We start from the raw sequence: 21894 nt of genomic DNA, 5'->3' as shown, positions 1-21894 counted from the left end.
CTACAGTCGTATCCTACTGCTCTGACGTGCCTCTCGCTAACACATCCTTTCCCTCCTACTGTTCATTGCAAAATGCACAACAAAACACAAACTGCGAAAAACAACTCAAGGCTGAGATACAATACCTGCTTTGAATGCAAGTGTGTTGGTTTTGGCCAAAGATTTTTTGTAGCACAAGTACACAGAGGACCCCCACTGTGAAAGCAGGAAAAACAGAAATTAAGTTGATTCAACATTTTATACAGATATGTAAAAGTTTGATTGTTGTGGTCTGATGTTATTATTCATAATTTAAGGAAAACTACCCACCTAAAATGCTTTGGGCAGGGATGTACCAATACTACAATTTTGGAAATACTGATAAGCTGATAATTATTGAAAATCTCACCAAAATTGGCTGATATCACTAAATAAATTCTAAAATTTACTGATATCCAATATGGTACCCATATTTAAATCAAAGGGTCAGTGCAAACGGACAGTATTAAAATGAATCACGCAACACGATTTACTAACGTTTGCGCTTGTCAATTCACTGGTATTTGCATTGGCATTATTTAACGCCCCAAAAAAGCATGTCTTAAAGCAGGCGCTAATTTGCGCTGCTCTTGGTAGATTGCGCTGGTCATTATGGAAATGATCTGGCTGCGTATGTTCTTTAATGTGCACATTGTTAGTACATCACTCACAGAATTTTCCTGCCATCTGTGCTTTTATGGAATTGTGCTCTAATGCTAATTTGCCCTGTTTAGTAAATATGGCCCTAAATCTCCACATTTTAATGCAGTTCAATGCTGCCTAGAGTTTGAACAAGGTTCCTTGATTAGCAAGACTTCCATGGACAACCAGCATTGCTAGAAAAACCATCATGGTCAACCAGTTTTCCCCCATCTAAACTGGTCATTTGAGCAGGATAGGGTGACTGTTGTGCTCACCATACTGCTGTTGAGATTCTTGTCCACCTTGCAGAAAGCATGTGGTGGTGTCTCTCCCTTGCCGGGAATAATGACACAGATGTCTGTGACAGCCAGCGTGGAGTGAGAGTGATTCTCAGAGGCACGCCGATATGTGATGTAGATCCTTTGGGAGGAGGAGCTACTGATATTAGCAGGACGGCCAGAGGGTGTGGTCTGTATAATTTGACAGTCCGGCTTCAGTTTCTCTTTCCACTCAAAGAGGATGCTAAGAATCATGAAACAAAGGACATGAGGATAGTAAACGTTCTGCAAAACAAAAGTGAAAACACAACAGGTTCCAAAACCAACTGAGCTGCCTCATTGTCTACTGCCTACATTAGTAGCTACCTTAAAAGACAGCATCCTAAATGGTACCTTATAAATTAGTGATTTGGAAAGCAGCTCCATCAATAGGCATTCAGCAAGTAGCATCAGAGACATGACTCACTTACTGTTGATTCCAGAATAACTGAGTTTTAGCATGTTGCTAAAATAACTATGATGTTCTAATAAGCAAATTATATAGAATTAAATATTCCATTTTAAGAGTGTAGATGTAACGTTTTTCTTCAAGTTCTATATTTAGCTTTTTATTCTTGATACCTTCTAATATAAAAAAATTGGGTATATTTATTATTTATAGTCAGCATCTTCATCTACAATGTTTTTGTCACTGAGTTTGTCGCATAGAAAAGAACAAAACTTTTAGCAACTGTTTAGAACAGACTTTGCTTCAGGAGGATAACTTAAAATGCTTTCTAAGTAGGCAGCTTACTAGATTTTGGAACAATCATATCTGAAGCTTAGATGTCTTACCCCAGGTCTGTGAGCGGCGGTTTGTCTCTGCCTCTCCTATAGCAGAGGAAGATCTGCGGCCCCATGAGGCTTCCTCCATTCAGTTCGGCAGGAAGTCCAGAGGGGGTGCATTCAACGCAGGTATACCCTCGAGGTACTTCCTCCCCTAGGGAGCGAATCACCACAGCCACATCAGTGATGGGCGCCTTGAGCTGGGCTGAACTCCTCTGACCACCATCCTCAGGGTGGACATCTTCCTCGAGGGGCTTAGACGAGTCGGTGAGTCCTGCCACCACAAAGTAGTCTGCTACACGAAGGCTTTTGTCTTCCATCTTCGATCATCCCCATAAAACGAGGACTGTATATGCTGGGAACAAGAGAGCGATGTGAATAGAGTGAGCACATGAAGAAATGTGAAACTGCAGCCTAGTAAACACTGTTGCTTAATAATGCCAGGTGTTCAGATTCGAACATGCTCACGAATGAAAACATCCTTCTTTAAACCGGGAGGGATTTAAAAAAAAAACAATCAGCATATGCAGTGTGAGTTATGCAACACTCCTAGGAAATACCATTTTTACTCTGATTACTTTTGCTCCCTTATGTGCTTAGAAAAGGATATGACCATTACACATCCACAGATGCAGAGCACAACCTCATATAACAATCTTTGTGAGAAATATAAACTGGACAGACGGAAGCAATTACCCGTATTATAAATATAGGGATAAAGGAATATGTCCTATTATGCTTTGGAATCATGAGTCACAGAGTTGGTACCTACAGAGTAAGTGCACAGGAAGGAAGAAAAAAATTTTACTTAAAAAGGTCAGACAACAAAGGGAATTCCTTCTGTCTGCATCAATGTGAAGTTTGTCACCATAAGCCTCACTAATAGCACAACCACTGATATCTTAATTAGAGAGTCCCTTCTCTTTCGGAAGAGGCCTGGGGCTTTTACAACACTCAAGTTGGCACATGTACTCACTCCGAGTCATTACGAGTGACTGATGTTCACATGGCTTCTTAGCACCAAAAATAGCAGGGTACCTGCTGGTAGACTGTGGGTCCAGTTTTATCTTTCTGTAGGGGTCATACAGTCCCACCAAATGACTGAAACCTAAATCTAGGGGTGTAATGTTTCTCTGTGTAATATGTATGTATAATATTTGTATAATTTGTGTTTAAAATGCCATTACTCCAGTCTTCAATGTCACATGATCCTTCAGAAATCATTCTAATATGCTGATTTTCTACTCAAGAAACATGTTTAATAATTATTATCATATTGAAAACAGTTGTGCTGCTTAATATTTCTGTGGAAACCAACCACGATAAACGTTTTTCAGGATTCCTTGATGACTACTCTAGTGAAAATATATGTGCCAAGTATACTAAAAATACATTTACATATTTATGTTCCTAATAAAAATACCCTGCAATTGTACTTTTTGTATACTAAACTGGTATACTTAAAGTCTACTAAATTGGAACAACTAATTTTAATGCACTTTAATTTAGCGGAAGTAGTGTTGTTGAGGTCCAACTAAAGATATATACATAAATATATCTGTGCTAAAGTGAAACTTATGGAACGATATTCCGGACAATTTTCAAATAGAATAGCAAATTGTATTTTCAATTGCGTTTTCAATATGTGGACGCATAAATTGTGACATAATCCAAATGCAATTGCAAATCCTGCATTAGCGTTTGCATTTTCGCTTTCGCGAACGCACAGTGACGGCCAAATTTCAAATGAAAAATTGCAAGTAGACTTCTAAATATATCTTGCATTGAAAGACTCATATTGTACAGAGATCATGCAATCCTTATCAATAGTGATATTAAAACACATTTTAGGCATAATATTAGGAAATGTGCAATAAAGAAATACTCCAAATAAAGTTTAATTATAATTTTATATCAGTAAGTCTTATGTGATATGTCAATCAATATGTTAATGGATGTGAAGTATACTTGATATGAAATAAATGTATTTTAAATCAATTATGACATAGGATTTTCTTTACTAGGGTACACAAACATTTATTCTTTTGAGCATTTATTTGTAACAGAAATACATTTCTTTGCTGTCACTTTCAATCAATTTAATGCATCCTTGCAAAATAAAATTATATTTAATAAAAAAAAACTATATATATACAGCATATATTTTGTAGGTTTTTTAAAGTTAATTTTTCAAGTTTAATCTTTTTAAACTTGTTTAAAAAAACACTGTTTTTTAAAAAAAGTGATTTTTATTCCTACATAAGTAAATTGTAGTAGTAGTCTTTTTTCCCTGATCAAATATTGAACTGTACCAAAAATCTGGAGCCTAGAAATGTAAACTGTTACACGCCTAGTACCATCGTCATTATAGTGGACACCATCTGAAAGGCCTTTGGTGACTTGCAGCTTTATAGCCAATGGCTTCTCTGTGATTTACAGTAATGGCCAACAGAGTCATGGGACACGGCTTAAGAGCTTAGGAATTGAAACTGACCTACTGACTAGTTCTTTTGCCACAACGAAGTGTCGAAGTAAAGAAGTTTGTCTTTTGAGGAACCAGTGACGCTGATGGTGTGAAATGGGAAGTTGCTGTTTTCTACCAAATATTTTGGAAATGGTGACAAATCATCGGCAGATTTCATGATCCCAGTTAGATGCCGAGAATAAATACAGGCCTTAGAACTCTAATCCTTCTCATCCTAATAAACCTTTGGGCTTTGAAGGAGGGGTCTCTAGAACACTCTCTCTGTGTGACACTGATGCACACTTTGTTCCAGATGTCTCTCCTATAGCTGATTTCACATATTGTGCTCAACAACATCACACAAAGCAAACATAAATCCATCAATCTGCTTGCAGAAACAATCAAACATCTCAAGATCCAATCACACCCACGTTGTTCTAAACATATACAACAGAAAGTCCACCAGACACAGTGAGAAGAAAATGTAGCAAGATGTGTTGCATGTTACGTGAGAGATTTAGGATTATATATAGACATAATCTCTCGGTCCAACAACCACGCCATCCGCAGAGGCTGGCTGTGCCCTCTCTACCATCAGCAGAGAGAAATTATAATCCTCACCATGGCAACCATGAAGAAAAGCCAGCGAATATTCATCATTCGCCTTAAAAATGTAATGGGGGAGAGAGAATACTTACATAAAACTAATAAAAATGAATCACAGAGCAGAAAGCGGTCTCTTTTGGTAGAGATAATGATGCAGTAATGAGGACCTCACAATCACACATCAACAGTTCAATAACAACTGCTGGGGAGGAAAGGAAACGGCATAACCCGACAGGTTAGAGAGAAATTCTAGGCAAATTTGGACAAACATGCAGAGAATTATATTGTTATTATATTGTAATAAGGCATATTGTGCATTGGAAAGCCCTGAGGCAGATTTCATTGTTATGTGATGCAATTATAGAGACGCTTGACTTGCACTGACTCAACACTTTTCAGACAACTCATAGGAAGTCACTCCTTTATTGAGAAACACCATGGTAACGTCAATGAGGGACTCAAAAACGCCCGGAAGTGCGTTGGTAATGGCACTTTCATCAGACAAATCAACATGGGTCCTATGCAGCGGAAATCCTGGCATGGAGAGCCCATGAAAGAAAAGTACACTTAATGTCTGAGCCATCCCATCTGGCTGCTGAGAAAGAAATAAGGAACTCCTTTACTTCCCTGATCTCTGACCGACTTGATACTTGTCATTCAAAAGAACAGGAGTAAGAAACTGATGATTCCCTTTTCCAGTTTAAATGACTGGACAGTTCCAGTACACACAGTACAGAAAGCACAACGCAATGAATGACGCCACAGAATAGGAAAACAGACTCACATAATGGACATAAATTTGAGAGTTGCAGGAGGCTGAGTGCATTCATGAGGTTATCTAGGATTAGCACTCAAAGTATGGTCCATCATTTAAAAAAAAAAAGAAGTAATTTATTATTACATTACATAAAATCCATGGAAAAAACTGTCCAAACAAAGACAGTAAAATGATTTAAAAATGATGAATGTAATATTCATCAAATGCTAAACAATATTTGCATCCATTAATTTTTTTTATATTGCTTCTTTTTTTGTGGATGTTTTTACAGTGTAGTATTATATAATGTTAAAATACTAGGAATAAAAAAATAATCAGCTCTCATGGTTTCAACCAAACTGGGCCTTGACCTAAAATGAGTTTGGCACTCCTAATTTACATTAAAACCTCTTCAGCACAGAGTGTAGCTTTACATGACTCATTATATCAGGGAAGAAAAAGACAAAGTCTTGTCCCAAACAAAACACCAACAGCATAACAAACACCATTTTCTAATAATTTTATCATGCTGTAGGAGGCATGCTTTTGGCATGATAAGCTGTGCCCTTCTTTCACCAACCTGTGGCGTGTAAGAGCCACAGGATAAGCCAATTTAACAGCCTGCCCATAAAAACAAGCGTGATCTTATCCAGCTGTGCTGGAGCTATGGGCTGTGGTCCTGCGTAAGGGCTCCATGGAACAACAGGCTCCCGATCCTACACAGCTCTGGGACAGCAGGGAGGCCTGGAGGAAAACACAAGAAGGGGGAACTAATGCAGCACATTTGGCCGAGCATCTGGTCCTGCTTAAGACACAGGGCGGACATTTGATTCCTTTGCACCATGCCGGGAAACAAGCAGACATCTGCATGCTTTGGATAGGAGGAGGAAGGCAAGCTATTTCTATGTGGAAATGTTTTGTCAGGAAGACTTTACCGAGGTACGGGATAGGCAGGAATTATTTTCTCTTTAAAGTTCCAACTCAACTCCACCTACTACAACTTTAGGGTTAAAAGACACTTATAAAGCAATGGATTTATTCAACCTATTGTCAAGAGACAAATTCTGGCAAACATCTGGAGTTTCAAAACAATTTCTGCCCATGCAGGCTTTCCAAAGTGGATGGGAAGATGAAAACAACCAAGAGTCTTATTAGTGAAAATGTTTCAACAGACGTTTCCCTTTAATGTAAGATTTACTGTAATGTCATGATGCATTTTAAAGGAACGCCCAACCGAACTAAAGCATGCATTGCTGAAGCTGGTTAAGCACAGACTGTTAAACTTAAAATATGTAATTACAGATGAGCGATGACGAAATGCAATAAACAGGGAGAACTGGTGGGATGCGTCTTACTTAAAAATCATATTCATGCTTTAATGAATTTAAAGAGGATACACTGGCAAATATCACACTTCAACATGAAGACATGCTCATGAATCCATTGCAATTTTTTTTTCTGAATTAAGATACATACCACAACTGACTCTGAATCCTGGATCAAAGCCAAATCACCACAATACATGATGGATGCTTTGAGAAATCTTCCTTAACCTCTCTGAAATACCTTTGCAAATTTCTCATGCTATGCTCAACCAGGCTTTCTTTCAAACAACTACAGCGTCACATTATCACATCAGACAAAATCTCTGTCTTTGTAACTCTTATGATCTGTATTTAAGCGTGGCACCCTGTTGAGTAGCTATACCAAAGGATTTAACCCACATGTTCAGAATTGGGAGGACAAAATGTACAAATTTACAAATAAGTCATAAAAGAAATACACAAGTCAACCACTTGTCTATATATTGATAGCACACATTCCCTTTAATGCCTATTGTTCTCACACCAGTACTGACATTGTAGTGATCCTCTTTTCCATTATAAATCCATTTTAATTGCCAGTAAAGATAGAACATTGCATGTTGAGCTATACTAATAAACAAACATAAAAAATGCGGTGAAATACTGCATAAAAGTGATACTGCATCCAGACAGCTGGGCTGGGTCAGTCTTACAATAACTCATAAATCATAAGGGCCATGTTATTTACATCCGAAGCTCACAAACCTGAATGATACGAATAGAAACATATTTCTAATTTCTAAGCTTCACCGATAAATGGTGTAAGTGATGACTATCATCACATGGTGTGTAAATACACGATCAGAATCAAAACAAGCGCACAATTACCGACGCGTGCTGACAGCAGTCACTCCATCGCCGGTCAGTCTCAAATATTTACATCATATAATGACTTAAAACGCTTCATATTTATCATCTATCACCTATTTTAACGTTTATCATTCCTAACAGAAGGCATATTAATGTTCGTAACCGATAAACAGATATGAGTATAGCACACTCACTGTTTCAGTAGGACGACGATTCAGAGGACACGCTCATTGAAACACGCACCGTTATTCTGATTATTAATCACGGGACTGAAGACGGCCCTTATGTATCTCCATCCATTTTCATCAGACAAATCAATTACTCCTCTATCACGTATAATTATTCCATCCGGGAGGGCTGTGCCTCATCTTCTCCACACGCTTTCAGAGATGCGCTCAGCTCCAGACTCGCGCAAGCGCTTATCAAAACCTGCCACCGGGGCACGTGACTGCCAGCAAGCCGTGACGTCAGCTGAACATTCCGGGGACCGTCGCTGATTTAATGTGGGGGCGTCCCGACAGGTAGTCCATATAAAGGCTGTGGCGCTGAGTGTTATTGACAGAATGTGTTTGAAAGTGGTGGACTTGGAAGTTGGATTTAAAGACACAGTCCGTGGATAAATAACACACACAAAAAGCCTTGGAATTATATGAGAGCTACAAACTAAAAAAGTAGTTTGAATAATTCAAACTATTAATACAACTATAATAGTACCTCAAAGAGGAATTAGTTTTGGGAATTAGTTCAAATTTAATTCGTGTTTATTGTTATAGTTGGCGTTTTTTATATTAATTTTAGTTGCAGTTTTGGTAATTTTGTTGTGTTTTTGTTATTGTTATTAGTTTCAATATGTCTGTTTTTAAAATGTCTTATTTCAGTTTTATTTATTTTAGTACATCAAGCTGTAGTACATCTTATAACCTATTCATTGCCATTAAAGTGAAATTAAAGAACCTACAGATAGGAGCCTGATAAAAATGCTCATTTTAGAAAATACATTTCAAATGGCACTTAGAGCTTTTTTCATCTGAACTCTTCATATGTATATATACATACATACATACAGGTGCATCTAAAAAAATTAGAAAATCATCAAAAAGTTCATTTTTTTGTAACTTATTTCAAAAAGTGAAACTTTCATATTTTCTAGATTCATTGCATGTAAAGTAAAACATTTCAAACGTTTTTTTGTTTTAATTTTGATGATCATGAAAGTCAAAAATTCAGTATCTCAAAATATTAGAATATTTCCTAAGATCAATAAAAAAATGGATTTGCAAAACAGAAAAGTTCAAGTTCTTTAAGTATGTTCATTTATGCACTCAATACTTGGTCGGGGCTCCTCCTCGATCAGCCTGTGGCACTGCTGAGGCACTATTGAGCCTTCAGCTCATCTGTAGTGTTTGACGAACTGTTTCTCACCTTTCTCTTGAAAATATCCCATAGATTCCATATTGGGTTCAGGTCAGGCATGTTGGCACATGCATCAAGCACAGTAATATCATGGTCAGCAAACCACTTGACTGTGGGCAGGTGCTAAAGTCCTGCTGGAAAAGGAAATCAGCATCTCCATAAAGCTTGTCAGCAGATGGAAGCATAAAGAGCTCCAAGATCTCCTGGTAGACGGCTACATTGACCTTGAACTTGATAAAACACAACGGACAAACACCAGCAGATGTCATGGCACCCCAAATCATCACTGACTTCGAAAACTTTACACTGGACTTCAAGTAACTTGGATTCTGTGCCTCTCCAGTCTTCCACCAGACTCTAACAGCAAACTAACAACAAAGGCGTTTGTACTGTTACGTATATACTGTAGGGATGGTCATTTAATGAAACTCAAATGTAAATATTTTAATATTTTGAGATACTGGATTTTTGACTTTCATGAGATGTAAGCTCTAATCATCAAAATTAAAACAAAAAACTTTTGAAATGTTTTACTTTACATGTAATGAATCTAGAATATATGAAAGTTGCACTTTTTGAAATGTTACAAAAAAAGATTAACTTTTTCATGATATTCAAATTTTTTAAAATGCACCTGTATATATATATATATATATAAAATTTCAAATTTCTTTATATATAAAGATTTTATATATATAAAACTACATTTTTTTCCTATGGTTTAAACTCTAATAACTCTGACAAATGGTCAATCTGGTGTCATTACAGAAGCATTTTCATTTGGGCCTGACTATTAGAATTATTTCAGCCACCCCGTTCTTTGGATACTTCCCTTAGCCATTTATATAAAAAAATGTTATAATGTGCCAATGTAACATAAGTCAATGTATTTTATTCCATTTTGTATTATTATTATTGCTGATGTCCATTAGCAGTCATCGTGTGGGGAAATATCACCATGTCAATGGTTCAGTTTATGGAGGCAATCTCCTTCACATCATTGATTCAAAGACAAAGTTATAGAAAGTATAGGCCCTATGGGACTCCCTAAGTTTGTTTGCAAACCCTGGTCCTGCACTGCTGGTTTAACAGGGCTTTGAAAATGGCAATGCAGCCCTCACCAGACAGAGAATTTGCTGAATTTTTGTCTAGTTAATGGTGTGACTGCCAACAAAATGTGCCACTGACTCAGACTTTCCATGCCATTCTAGGTGGTCTGATGAGGGCGGATTGCCGCTGTAACTACATTCTCAACTACAGCTCCTCAGCTTGTTAAATATGTGTCTCAACTGACATAGCATAAGGTATTTTCTTGCAAAGTGTCCCCAGACAAAAATAGCAGGATCTGAAAACAATAGGGCAGATATCCACTGAAAAATGTGATTTTGGAAAAACGATGTACTTGGACATATGCAATGCTAATCTAGAAAACACGTGGGGGTTAATGTGCTGCAAGAGAATGTTTGTTTAGAAGGTTCAGAGATCAAAAGGTGCCGCAAAGCACCCGAGAGAGTATGACTACTGAAGGCCATCTTCAAAGTGCTTCAGGTTTCTTCATCAAGAAGACACCCAGAACACTTCTTAAACCCAGATGAATGATTTAATAAAGCAGTTTAAGTGGATGCTGGCTGGCCACCCAACTGGCTGTGCAAAGCCATAAACATCAGAAGGATTAGGACATCCACCAGCCCCTCTTGATATAGTCCTATAGCTATGTGGTTCAAAAGGCCAGACGATGGCCAAATGGTAGGAATAGAGTTTCAGACATCAACAGTCAACCTAGTATGGCCTTTTTGGCATCAATCAAGATAAGGTATTTGGAACTTCACTGCCTGCCTTATGAGTTTCAGTCTGCTGTGGAGTGTGGAGTACAACATTTTGCATTGTTTTTTAATTACAGAGAAGTTTTTTAGTTTTAATGTTTGGATCTGAATCTGAGACTGGAGCTGAGTTTTATACACTTGGCATGGGAGCAGCTGAACAAACTGATTAGAGCTTGAAGGCTGCTGTCGCTGATCTCCACCTGCGCCTACCACAGAGCGCCTACCACAGAGTTTGATGATATCTACTGGGGTCTTGCTTGTGATTAAGTGGTATTCAATATGTGGCGCATTTCTACACAACTTCACAGGATTCTCCATTTGTTTAGATGTAGCAATTATGTTTGTTATAGGCTAGAAATTGTGTTCATTTGAAATGGAATTTATACATAGCCCACTTGTGGTAGTACTCCGGTTCGCCATAGATATGTCATCTTGATGTATTTATCTAAGAATTGAGAGGTACAACTGGCAAAAATAAGATGTCTGTACCTAAATTTTATTTGACCGTGCTGCACAAAAATCATATTTATGTGTTGATATGTGTCTTGTATTTGTGCCTACCTCAGTGTCTCTATAATTTCCCTGTAAAGCTGAAGTAATGTTATTATCTTTCACTGTGTGTTTGTGTATGATTCAAATAACTAATAAACCCAAACTTGAAATGAAACAAAATTTGACACTGTTTGGTTAAATGCATGCAACTTATAGCAAATAAGTACTTAAAAAGTTAATAAGCATTTTAAGATGCTTAGCGAATTCTAAAGTAGGGCGTTGCGTGATAAGACATCCCTTTTTTTTGGGGTCCTGTGTCTGACTGCTTTGAATGTTTTATAGGACAATCAAAACACCTCGCAAATTTGTTAAGTACAGTTTTATTATTATTGATGTTCTCATAATTATTTTGTTTTATTTTTGTAATATGGTTTTGTAAAGACATAATTTTGCTATTTGAAATGGTTACTATTGTATTACATTTTATTGGATTGTATTAAAACCAGTTAATGTCAGTTAAATAAAATGGAAATATCCTAATTTTCCATTTGAGATATTCTAAAATGTGAACCATACAGTGACCTTCCACTTGCAAAACTACTTTCACACGGTATCATTTTCTAACTGCAAGCTCAAAAAAGCTGAAAAGTAAACCTCCTTCATTCTACATAAAACATTTTTTTCTTCTTCTAGTATGTTATTTATTTATTTTTATTCAACTAATACTTTTCTAAGAGGAAAACACCTAAAATATGAGAATATTTAATGGTGACAAAAATGAAAGGCATTACACTGCCCATTGGTTGGTATAAGAACACATTTTGCAATGAAGGAAACCCCCCAACTGTCCAGCAGGTGATTCTTTTCAAATATGAGTCAGCAACATGACTACATTAATAGCAGACCTAAAGAAAATACATCCAAAATGCAGCTCTGATTACAGTCATGTACAGTTTGCTGCAAAGCACCAGAGGATATTCACTAGAACTTCTGGACAAAGTCTTCCTGCTAGATGAGTCTGGGTGATGTAACAAAAAAAACGTAGCCATTTGTTGGAATAGTTAAGGAATGTTTGAATGCTGGTTTATTTGGCACTCTGAACTAGAATCTGAGAAGTACAAAATCTTCTTATAGCTGTAACTGATTTTTGTGTAATCAAAAAAAGCTTTTGAGTCACAGGCTTGGTTGCTATACGATTGTGCAACCAAGTATGGAATTTGATACTTTTAAGAATATAATTACAGAATGACTAAATACTTTTGGTGGCATCATTTTCCTTGTCATTTCCACACTATCCACTCAACATAAAATAAATATAGGTGGCTAAACATGAGATGAATATGCATCAATTCAAATCTGAAATATGTTTCTTACTGGTTGTGAACCATGGGGACTTTCCCATCACCACTGCAATGCATTGCCTTTCATCTACCTAAAGAAGGTACACCTGTATGTTTTAGATTACTAAATGATAGAATTCAGAAAGCCCCTTGTTTATGCACATGCAATCTCAAATTGAGTATATTTCAACCATTTTGGGTTTTTTTGTGACTCAAGACCTCAAGACACGCACAATACTGCACCCTAGGGGTCGTACGTAAAGTTTGAATTTATTATAAATAAATCGTTTTTTGCAGAACGCTTAACGCTTAACGTTTCATTTAATTTTAGACGATTAATACCTGATTAATACCTTTCCTTTTTGTAATATTTAAAAAATATATAATAAAATAATTATAATAAATGAATAAAAAAGCGTGTTACGGATTTATCACAGTGTTTGAGCTTATTATTGGGCTTTTAAGCACAAATGTTTCATGCCACTGTTAACTATTATTGATAAATCCAAACTAACATTTCTTACTAAAAAAGAATAAAAAGCTAGGTTCCACCGAGATTTGAACTCGGATCGCTGGATTCAGAGTCCAGAGTGCTAACCATTACACCATGGAACCACGCTACCAAGCGGCTGAAATCTACAGTTTTTGAGGACTAGGTGTGAAATAAGTGGTCGTGTTTGTTGATCGTTTGTTTTTTCCTCCAAACCTCCATCACCAGGAAGTATGACCTAAACAACCACATACAAGCCTAGTTTGAAATTAAATCTCTCACGAACACAGTGGTACACCACAAACCTCACTGCAGGACATATTTCACATCACTCTCTTGCTATGTTCCCCCAATGAAAGTAGTGTTTTCTGTTGTACCAAGAAATCTTTAATTTCTGACAAAGCACATATTTCATAATGAAACATATTAAACTTTAAAATGAGCATTTAAAACACGAAAGCGCGAACACACGACCATTTTTATTGTTGTTTAGTAAAATGTGATAAATCAGCTAGACGTTACAACTGTACTGTATTCAGAACAAACCACACTTAAACCACAATAAATACAAGATAATAACATATACGTTCAACAAACCACGTATCAACAAGGCACACAATATTTTACACACTATACACAGTACATTTTTACATTACAATGGTATCTCATCTTCAACTTAATGAAAGCTTTTTGTAAAAAAAAAAAATACAGTCAAATGAAATTAAATGAATATTATAACAAGGCTTTTATTTTGACAGTCTGTAACGGCTCTAACCCGGAACACTTCGGGAGAAGCTCGCTGCTGGTTCGCCTGCTTGCTAACTTGCTAGCATGGCTACAGCCTAATCACAAATACACTGCAGTGCAGCTGCGGAGAGGACAGGGTCGGCTCCACTTTTCCTTCACATTCTTCCATTGTTTGCGCTTTTGTTTGAACCGAGATGGGGACGCGAGATGACGAATATGACTACTTGTTTAAAGGTGAGTACAGAATACATTTGTCTCGAGTGTACAAGTTAAAGCGGCTCCGATAATCGTGGTTATTGTTAGTTAGTGTGGTTTTATATTAAACACTAAAGGCCAGCTAACCGGCTAGCTGGTTTCCAACAGCCCAAACAAACGCCTGCTCCCCGGCTGGAAAAGTATAATTTTAGTGTTTATTGGTTAATGTGAAATATTCCTCCGTTAGGGCACACTGAGTTCATATGCGTGATGGTTAGCACATAAAACATTTGGCCGTAGGTCGGACCACACCTTGAAGCGGCTAGCTGAAGTTAGCCGAGACTGTCGCCGGAGGAGTTTAACGGAGCAGGCGGAAAATTGGAAACGGCCTGTTTTTCTCCAAGCATGTATGGTTTTCTTTTTTTCTGTGGACGACAAAGGAGATATTTGGGACAACTTAAACCACAATTCACTTTCATTATATCTTCTTCAGTACAGTTAAAGTGAACGGTGAGTGAAGCTGTCATTGCGCTAACATCTCCTTTTGTGTTTTATCGACGAAAATAAAGTAATACGGATTTGGAAAAACGTGAGTAATGACGGACTTTACATGTTTTGGTTGAACTGTCTTTTAAAAAGGGCTAATTGTTTGTGTAAGGTTATTGTTATTGTCTTTTTAAGTGAATATAAGGTAAGGTGTCAGGTGACGCGGCCTCTTTTTGCGAACGTATGTTGTTTTTCCTTCATGAAAGCATATGAAACTTTGAAAAAAGTCCCTGAGACAAGTTGTGTTTTCCATTTTAGTGATCTTTGCAGTGCATTGTTCCAGCAGGTTGTGAGGTTTCACTCCTGTGAGACATGTTGGAAATGATGTGCTGACATGTGATTGTTGTAAACTAACTCTCTAATCTAGTAGTTTAGTCATGTTCAGTGTATGTCTTAAAAATAAGATTAGAACATTTCTATAAGTCCACAATCTCCAACAAGTTTGTGTCAGAGCCATGTTACCAAAAATGGTAATCTCTCCAACAATGACATTTTTTGCCATTTATTTAAATGCACTTCACTTTTAAATCGGGCTGTGGCATCTGGTTGTGACAGAAGCACTCAGTTTCCTAATGTGAAGAGGTTTGTTCCTTTATTTTATTTTAGATAGAAGTACCTTTGATTTATCACTCACACTCCCATTTAAAGGGATAGTTCACCCAAAAATTACAATTCTGTCATTTACGCAACCTCATGTCATTCAAAACCCATAAGACTTTGGTTTATCTTTGAAACACAAATTCAAATATTTTATAATGAAACCTGAGAGATTTCTGTTCCTCCGTTAAAAGACCATGTAGGCCTAACTAAAACTTGGTTCAAAAACTCAGACATAGCAAACAAGTCTTCTGAAGAGACACAATTGCTTTATGTAATTTAGTCTTTTATTCATATCTAAATATTGATCAATGCATGTATATAGAGTTGATCAAATATGGTAAACACGGAACATGCTTGTTTCTCAACTGTCAACGTTTTGATGCAATGGCCGGAGGGTTTCATTAAAATGTCTTCATTTGTGTTTTGAAGATGTGGAAAATTCTTATGGGTTTACATGAGGGTAAGAAAATGATGACAGAATTTACATCTTTTGGTGAACTAACCCTTTAAAAAGAGGTCTGATGTCCTGATGTCAGATATGAAACCCTGATGTGTTTTATTTTGAAGTGGTCCTGATCGGAGACTCTGGTGTGGGGAAGAGTAACCTGTTGTCCCGTTTCACCCGAAATGAATTCAACCTTGAAAGCAAAAGTACTATTGGAGTAGAGTTCGCTACACGTAGCATTCAGGTGGATGGAAAGACGGTGAAAGCTCAGATCTGGGACACAGCTGGACAGGAACGCTACCGGGCCATCACTTCAGCGTAAGGCTCTTCAAATGTCAAAAATATTATTCCTCATGTTTAGGGATGCACGATATATCGGCCACCATATCGGTATCGGCCGATAAATGCAAATTTTTTCTGTTATCGGTATCGGCCTGATAAGAAAATTTGGCCGATATCTTAAAGCCGATAAATAATGCATTATTTTCTTCAGAGACACTTCAGATGCGCGCTGTTCGTTTGCAGCCTTTTGTGCAATTGTACGTTGTAATATTGTGTTTATTTGATGTATATCTGATTTATCTCATATAGAATGCGTTTGGTTAAGTTAAAAGAGCGCTTCAGTTTACCGATGATCGTCTTTAGCTCAGCGCACGCAGATAAAACAGCAGTGCACAACATTAATAACTATGATTGGGAATGTTGTGTATATAACATTCTAATGAGAACATTATTATAATAAAACGTTGTGCATTCTTTGGGTTTAGTTGCTGTGTTTCAGCGCGTTGATATGGGAAGAGCGCATCCACAACAGGATCACACATTCTGACTATAGCACGCAATAACTGCATCATTTTGTACATATATAAGTTGTAATATTATGTTTATTTTGTATTAATATTAATCTCAGGATGCATTTCCTTGAGTTAAATAAGCTGCCAGCAAAACGCTTCAGTTTACCATGTTCATTCAGCTCTTCAGCTTCAGCACGCGCAGCTCAACGGCTGCTATTTAAAACAGTGGTATTAATTTGTTATTTTCAAAATCATTGATACATTATTAAAAACAACAACCACTTGTATTTTTCTCTTATTATTTTCATCAACAATATGGTTTAGTAATTAAAATAATTTAATTATTGTCCGTGCAGAGGCTATTCCGTTTTATTGATCTATGGCGCATTCATTTTGATTCTTTACACGTGTAATGATGTCCAGTGACTTGTTTGCATTATTTATGCATAATTTTATTTATTTGTAAGACTTTTTAATGACTAAATTTGGTAATGGGAGAGTAAAAATATTTTTAAAACGTACACCGTTCAAACTAGGCTGCTTATGTTGAAGTGTTTGGGATGTGGCTTTTAATGATGAGACCTTTTTTGTAATCAGGCTCTCAAAAAGTATATAACAATTTGGATATAGATTTATCGGCCAACATATCGGTTATCGGCTTTCAAAAATAAAGAATAATCGGTTATCGGTATCGGCCAAAATTTTCATATCGGTGCATCCCTACTCATGTTACAGATAACAGTTGATATATCTTAATTTGTTCTTTTTGAATAAGTCTAAAGGTCAATTACCAGCAAGGACGATAAGTGTGACTTGTGAAATTTTAATAAACATTCTAAGCCTAGAAGTCCACACCACGAAATCACAACAGTCACAATAACAACATATAATGTAGAATCACTTTCAGAATATTTCTTTTTCCAGTTGAAGAGTGTGATGGTCAGAATCCACCTGACTTTAAAGAGCTCAAGCATTTAGAATGGCACTTGAGATAACTGTTATGAATGATGATGATAAACAGAAAGTTATTGTGAGTTGGTGTGAATGCAATAACTGTATAGTGAACATTATAGTTATTTCTATATTTCTGAGTTACTTAACTCAGTGTTTAAAGTCAATGTGAAAATCTTCAAGAAACACTTGAAAACTCATCTCTTCTGTCAGCATCTGACTGCCGCCTCATAAAAAAAAAAATCTATGCCTTCACGTTTTCTATTCTCTTAATATCCTTTATCCCTTCCTGTCCTAGCTTTTACTATTTTGAACGATGACTGAAACCTTGTATAATGGGCACGTCTCGTGTTTATTGGCATTTTAAGATAGCCGCTTGTTGTATTCCTCAACTGTAAGTAGCTTTGGATAAAAGCATCTGGCGAATGAATAAATGTAAATGTAGCACTCCCAGCTCATATTAGCATAATCTGATGTATTTTTGAGTGAAAAGTATGAGGGAGTTTGTGACCACCCCAAAACAAAAGTTGTTTCAGAAGTGTTTACATGACTGATTGACATAACTGAGTAGGAAGTCAAATGTTTGTATTTTTAATTGCAATAACCATTGAATTACTCAAATTAGAATCAAGAAGTGTATATTTTGATTTCATGTTGACTTTTAAGCGTGCTCATTGAGCTTACTCTTCACTTTACCATCTACTTTTGATTTATTACCCATGTTGGTTTACAGGTATTACCGGGGAGCTGTTGGGGCCCTTCTAGTGTATGACATCGCCAAGCACCTGACCTATGAAAATGTGGAGCGCTGGCTTAAAGAGCTGAGAGACCACGCAGACAGCAACATAGTCATCATGCTCGTGGGCAATAAAAGTGACTTGCGTCACCTTCGGGCCGTGCCCACCGACGAAGCACGTGCATTTGCAGGTTGGATCCACAGTAAACTCTTACAAGTAGACCTTTAACTCCTGATAAATTACAGGAAGTGTGTATAGCCAGGGCTTCTTTAGTTTCTTTGTGTACTTTGTTAGTTACCATGTCCATTAATGTATGTCCCCTGATGTTTGCAGAGAAAAATGGTCTGTCCTTCCTAGAGACCTCAGCCTTGGATTCCACTAATGTAGAGACCGCTTTTCAGACCATCCTGACTGGTGAGTGTGCTTTGAAGGATGATAAACTTTTTTATTTTTGTAATGAGGAATGCATGAATAAGGAAATCCACACTAAACAAGCTTGAGGAAGCGACTGTGTGTTTGTCAAAAAGGAAAAGAAAGATTGTAAATGATTGGCTGAAGGCCATATCCTTATGAATGACTCATCAAAAGCCCTGCTTTGATGGCTAGGTTTCTCTAGCCTGACGTGACTGCAATAGAGAGTTTCGGTCTTCTTTTGCTCCTCTGTTCGGCTCCTGGCATCTGCAGAGGAGGAACAAATAATAAATGTTTCAAAAGCATCGCAGTCCGTTGCAATGCTATAATTGCATTCGCCCCTGACATCCAGTAATAACTGTAGGGTTTATAGGCTTTTATGGCAACACAAAGTCCGTATTCATTACCAGTTCCTGGATTGTTGGCAATGTCTTGGCATTAATATCTCTTTCCGTTCTGCAGAAATCTACCGGATCGTATCCCAAAAGCAGATGTCTGACCGCCGAGACAATGACATGTCACCAAGCAACAATGTGGTGTCCATCCAGGTGCAACCTACTGAGAATAAACCAAAGATGCAGTGCTGCCAGAGCATCTAGCGGCACCAGTCCTGTCCCGTACCCTCCTCCAACCACCCACCTGCAACACCCCCTCCTCCCCTCCTCTTCAAGACTGCTTTGGGTCTGAGATGCAGCTGCACAACTAGGCTTGAGCACAGAGGCTGGTTCCAAAAGCTGGAATCTCAAAGGGTCACCACCTGCAGTCTGGACTAAGCTTGTTTTTTTTTTGGTTGGTTCTTCTCCTTCCTGCCATGGTAGGCTTTTATATTGCAGAATTTTAATAATCATTTGTGCCGATCTTCACTGAAATGTCTTATATATATATATATATATATATTATAATTTCATTCGCAAACGTGTGAGGTTCGCTTATGTATGTCTTTAGTAGCAGCCCCCTTGTCACTGGCATGTCTGGGGTGGAGGGGAGAAACGTGCAGTATTGGAGGTTTTGCTATATTTAATGTGATTGTCGAGAGATGATGTACCTGATAGATGTTAGATGACGATTAGGGCCCAAAGACCACAGGCTTCACCTTTCAGCCATCTTCCAAGTATGATTTACATCGCATGTACAGTCCCTTCACGCACTTGGCACGGGGAACATCGCGTCACGTTCTTGATTTCACCATCAGGCCAGTGGAAGAGGCCTTAAGGCATATAGCTACCGCGCTGTTTTCTCATCACCTTCACGTGCTTCGAGGTAGAATAGTGGTTTTAGTGCCTTTTTTTCTGATGGAACGTCACACACACGGACGCCTTCATGCATGCGCTTAAAACGCAGCACCTCTTCAGCTACCCGAGCCAGTGCAAATTGTAATGTAGTCTAACACAAACCTTTTTTTTTGTATTCCAGCCCTTGTCTACATATAGCAAAAGTTCAATTTGTAGAAACAATAATTGATAATGCAAAAAGAGGGGAAAAGTACTTCAGCGGACAGGCACAAGTTCTCTTCGAAACACTACCACAGACCTATTCAGTATGAAACGAGGGAATAGAGACTAAACGTAACATTCTCTTCTCGTCACAACCTCGAACCCATTGTACTTTTGCAGGTCACGCTCTGTCGTTAAATTCAGAACAAGAAAAACAGGCAGCGGTGAATGGCGGCCAGCTGACGGCCACATCCCATGAGAGCACTCTAGGGAATAGATTTGATACTTTTTCTTTTCGTTTTTGCACTGAATGCACTGAATCTCTCCCGGTTTGACTTAGCGCCACTACATGATTAATGATCTTAAGACCTGTAACTTGTATTTATTCTGTGGTAGTCACTTTGATCGAGTTGTTAGCCTTTAGTCTTCGTGGCGGGACTCTTAAATGTTAAGACAGTGTGATAATTTATGAATGTATTATATGTTTTAGCCTACGAAAAAGTCGTTGTCCTGAGTCCAGCAGATGGGGAAACTACCACAAGCTGTGATGCTCGTCTTCGCTTAATGGCTGTCTAATAAAACTTACTCAGTGTGACACAAAATATCAGTAAAGACTGAACTAATAATGCATGTTATATAACGGTCACCACGGGTGACCTCGGAGCGGAGGAATACTCTAGACCTCAGCATCTTGGTCTGCAACCCTGAAGTCATTTATTTGCTGGAAATTTCACTTTGGTTATCGATCCCCCTGACTTTAATTACCCCAGCCCTAGGTGAAATAACATAGTTTGCTACGATCATTCTCAGCAGTATCAGAACACATTCCAGGTGGAATTGAAGGCCCTTAAAGGCTGCAATGTAATTAGTGAATCAGACTGAACCGAACGAACCGACATAAGTGCATGCGAGTCATTTTACTGTTTTTAGTCTCCTGTATCTCATAAGGTAAAACTCTAGGTCTTCTAAGCAGCACATCGAGGTAATACAGTACTTATCGCCATCAAAAGGAAAAGACCTGGTGATTATACACGTGTCAGGGTCTGCTTGTGCTCGTTTAGGACCCTGACTCTGATTGTATGACTGTTCTTTAAAGGCAGGGGTCTCTGGTGCTAACGGGGGCCAGTGCCAATGATGTGAGGGTACAGATGGCACAACTATGACCTGCCCATGCACTGCACATAGCTGGTGTGTCCTAGTAAGATTAAACGGATATTACTTTTCTGACTGTCGGATCTTTCACGTATTGCCTCGAGAACTTGATTTCTTTTTTTTGTCTGCAATGTACTGTGATTTATTTTGTATTATGATTATACTATTACTCTGTCCACTGTAATTCCAATTTAAAAGAGCAAATAAAATATGTAGTTAATTCAAAGTTAGGCTTATACTGGTTTTTGTGTGTGTTTGAAGTAATAGTTTACCCAAAAATGAAAATCTACCCTCAGGCCATCCAATATGTAGATGAGTTTGCTTGAGCTCTTCTGGCTAAAATGCATAATAACGTCCATAATCCATAATGATGCTTCCTCCAGTGAAAAGTCTATCTATCCCCTGTTGTCTTCTCACATCAAAATCCACCAACATAATTTGTTTAGATCTGTTTTGGCTTGTAACCAGTGCTTGATCTGTGCCTATTTCTCTCCTGATTCAGATGAGATGACTTTTCCACTGGAGAAAGCAATGTTATAGATAGAAGACTCATATTTTAGT

At 37.7% G+C, this 21894-nt stretch overlaps 2 protein-coding genes and 1 non-coding gene across 5 annotated transcripts in view; 1 reads left to right on the top strand and 2 right to left on the bottom strand.

The window, feature by feature from the left end:
* Positions 1–8170, bottom strand: part of LOC107596978 (C-myc promoter-binding protein-like) — a 32644-nt gene extending 24474 nt beyond the window's left edge. For 2 of the 3 annotated variants that reach the window (XM_016287859.1, XM_016287861.1), the window contains exons 1-4: positions 7959–8170; positions 1773–2118; positions 936–1182; positions 126–195 (exon numbers count right to left, since the gene is read on the bottom strand). In XM_016287859.1, coding sequence (XP_016143345.1) covers positions 126–195; positions 936–1182; positions 1773–2083 — 628 coding nt within the window. In that variant the 5' untranslated portion in view covers positions 2084–2118; positions 7959–8170. The remainder of the gene's footprint in view (positions 1–125; positions 196–935; positions 1183–1772; positions 2119–7958) is intronic. The other variant, XM_016287860.1, reaches the window with a different exon arrangement.
* Positions 8171–13375: 5205 nt separating this feature from the next.
* On the bottom strand, positions 13376–13447 carry trnaq-cug (transfer RNA glutamine (anticodon CUG)). Its single transcript has one exon. It is a non-coding gene; the product is annotated as a tRNA-Gln (tRNA).
* A 663-nt stretch (positions 13448–14110) lies between these two features.
* On the top strand, positions 14111–21559 carry LOC107596977 (ras-related protein Rab-11A). The gene is made up of 5 exons (XM_016287858.1): positions 14111–14303; positions 15978–16173; positions 18334–18527; positions 18671–18751; positions 19211–21559. Exons 1-5 carry the CDS (start codon positions 14264–14266, stop codon positions 19345–19347), a joined length of 648 nt encoding a protein of 215 aa, XP_016143344.1. The 5' UTR covers positions 14111–14263; the 3' UTR covers positions 19348–21559.
* The last annotated feature ends 335 nt before the right edge of the window (positions 21560–21894 follow it).

Source organism: Sinocyclocheilus grahami, unplaced genomic scaffold (assembly GCF_001515645.1).
Source record: "Sinocyclocheilus grahami isolate Dianchi unplaced genomic scaffold, SAMN03320097.WGS_v1.1 scaffold225.1, whole genome shotgun sequence".
NCBI classification, from domain to species: Eukaryota; Metazoa; Chordata; class Actinopteri; order Cypriniformes; family Cyprinidae; genus Sinocyclocheilus; species Sinocyclocheilus grahami.
The sequence above is the reverse complement of the archived record's forward strand: the minus strand, read 5'-3'. Positions and strand labels throughout refer to the sequence as shown.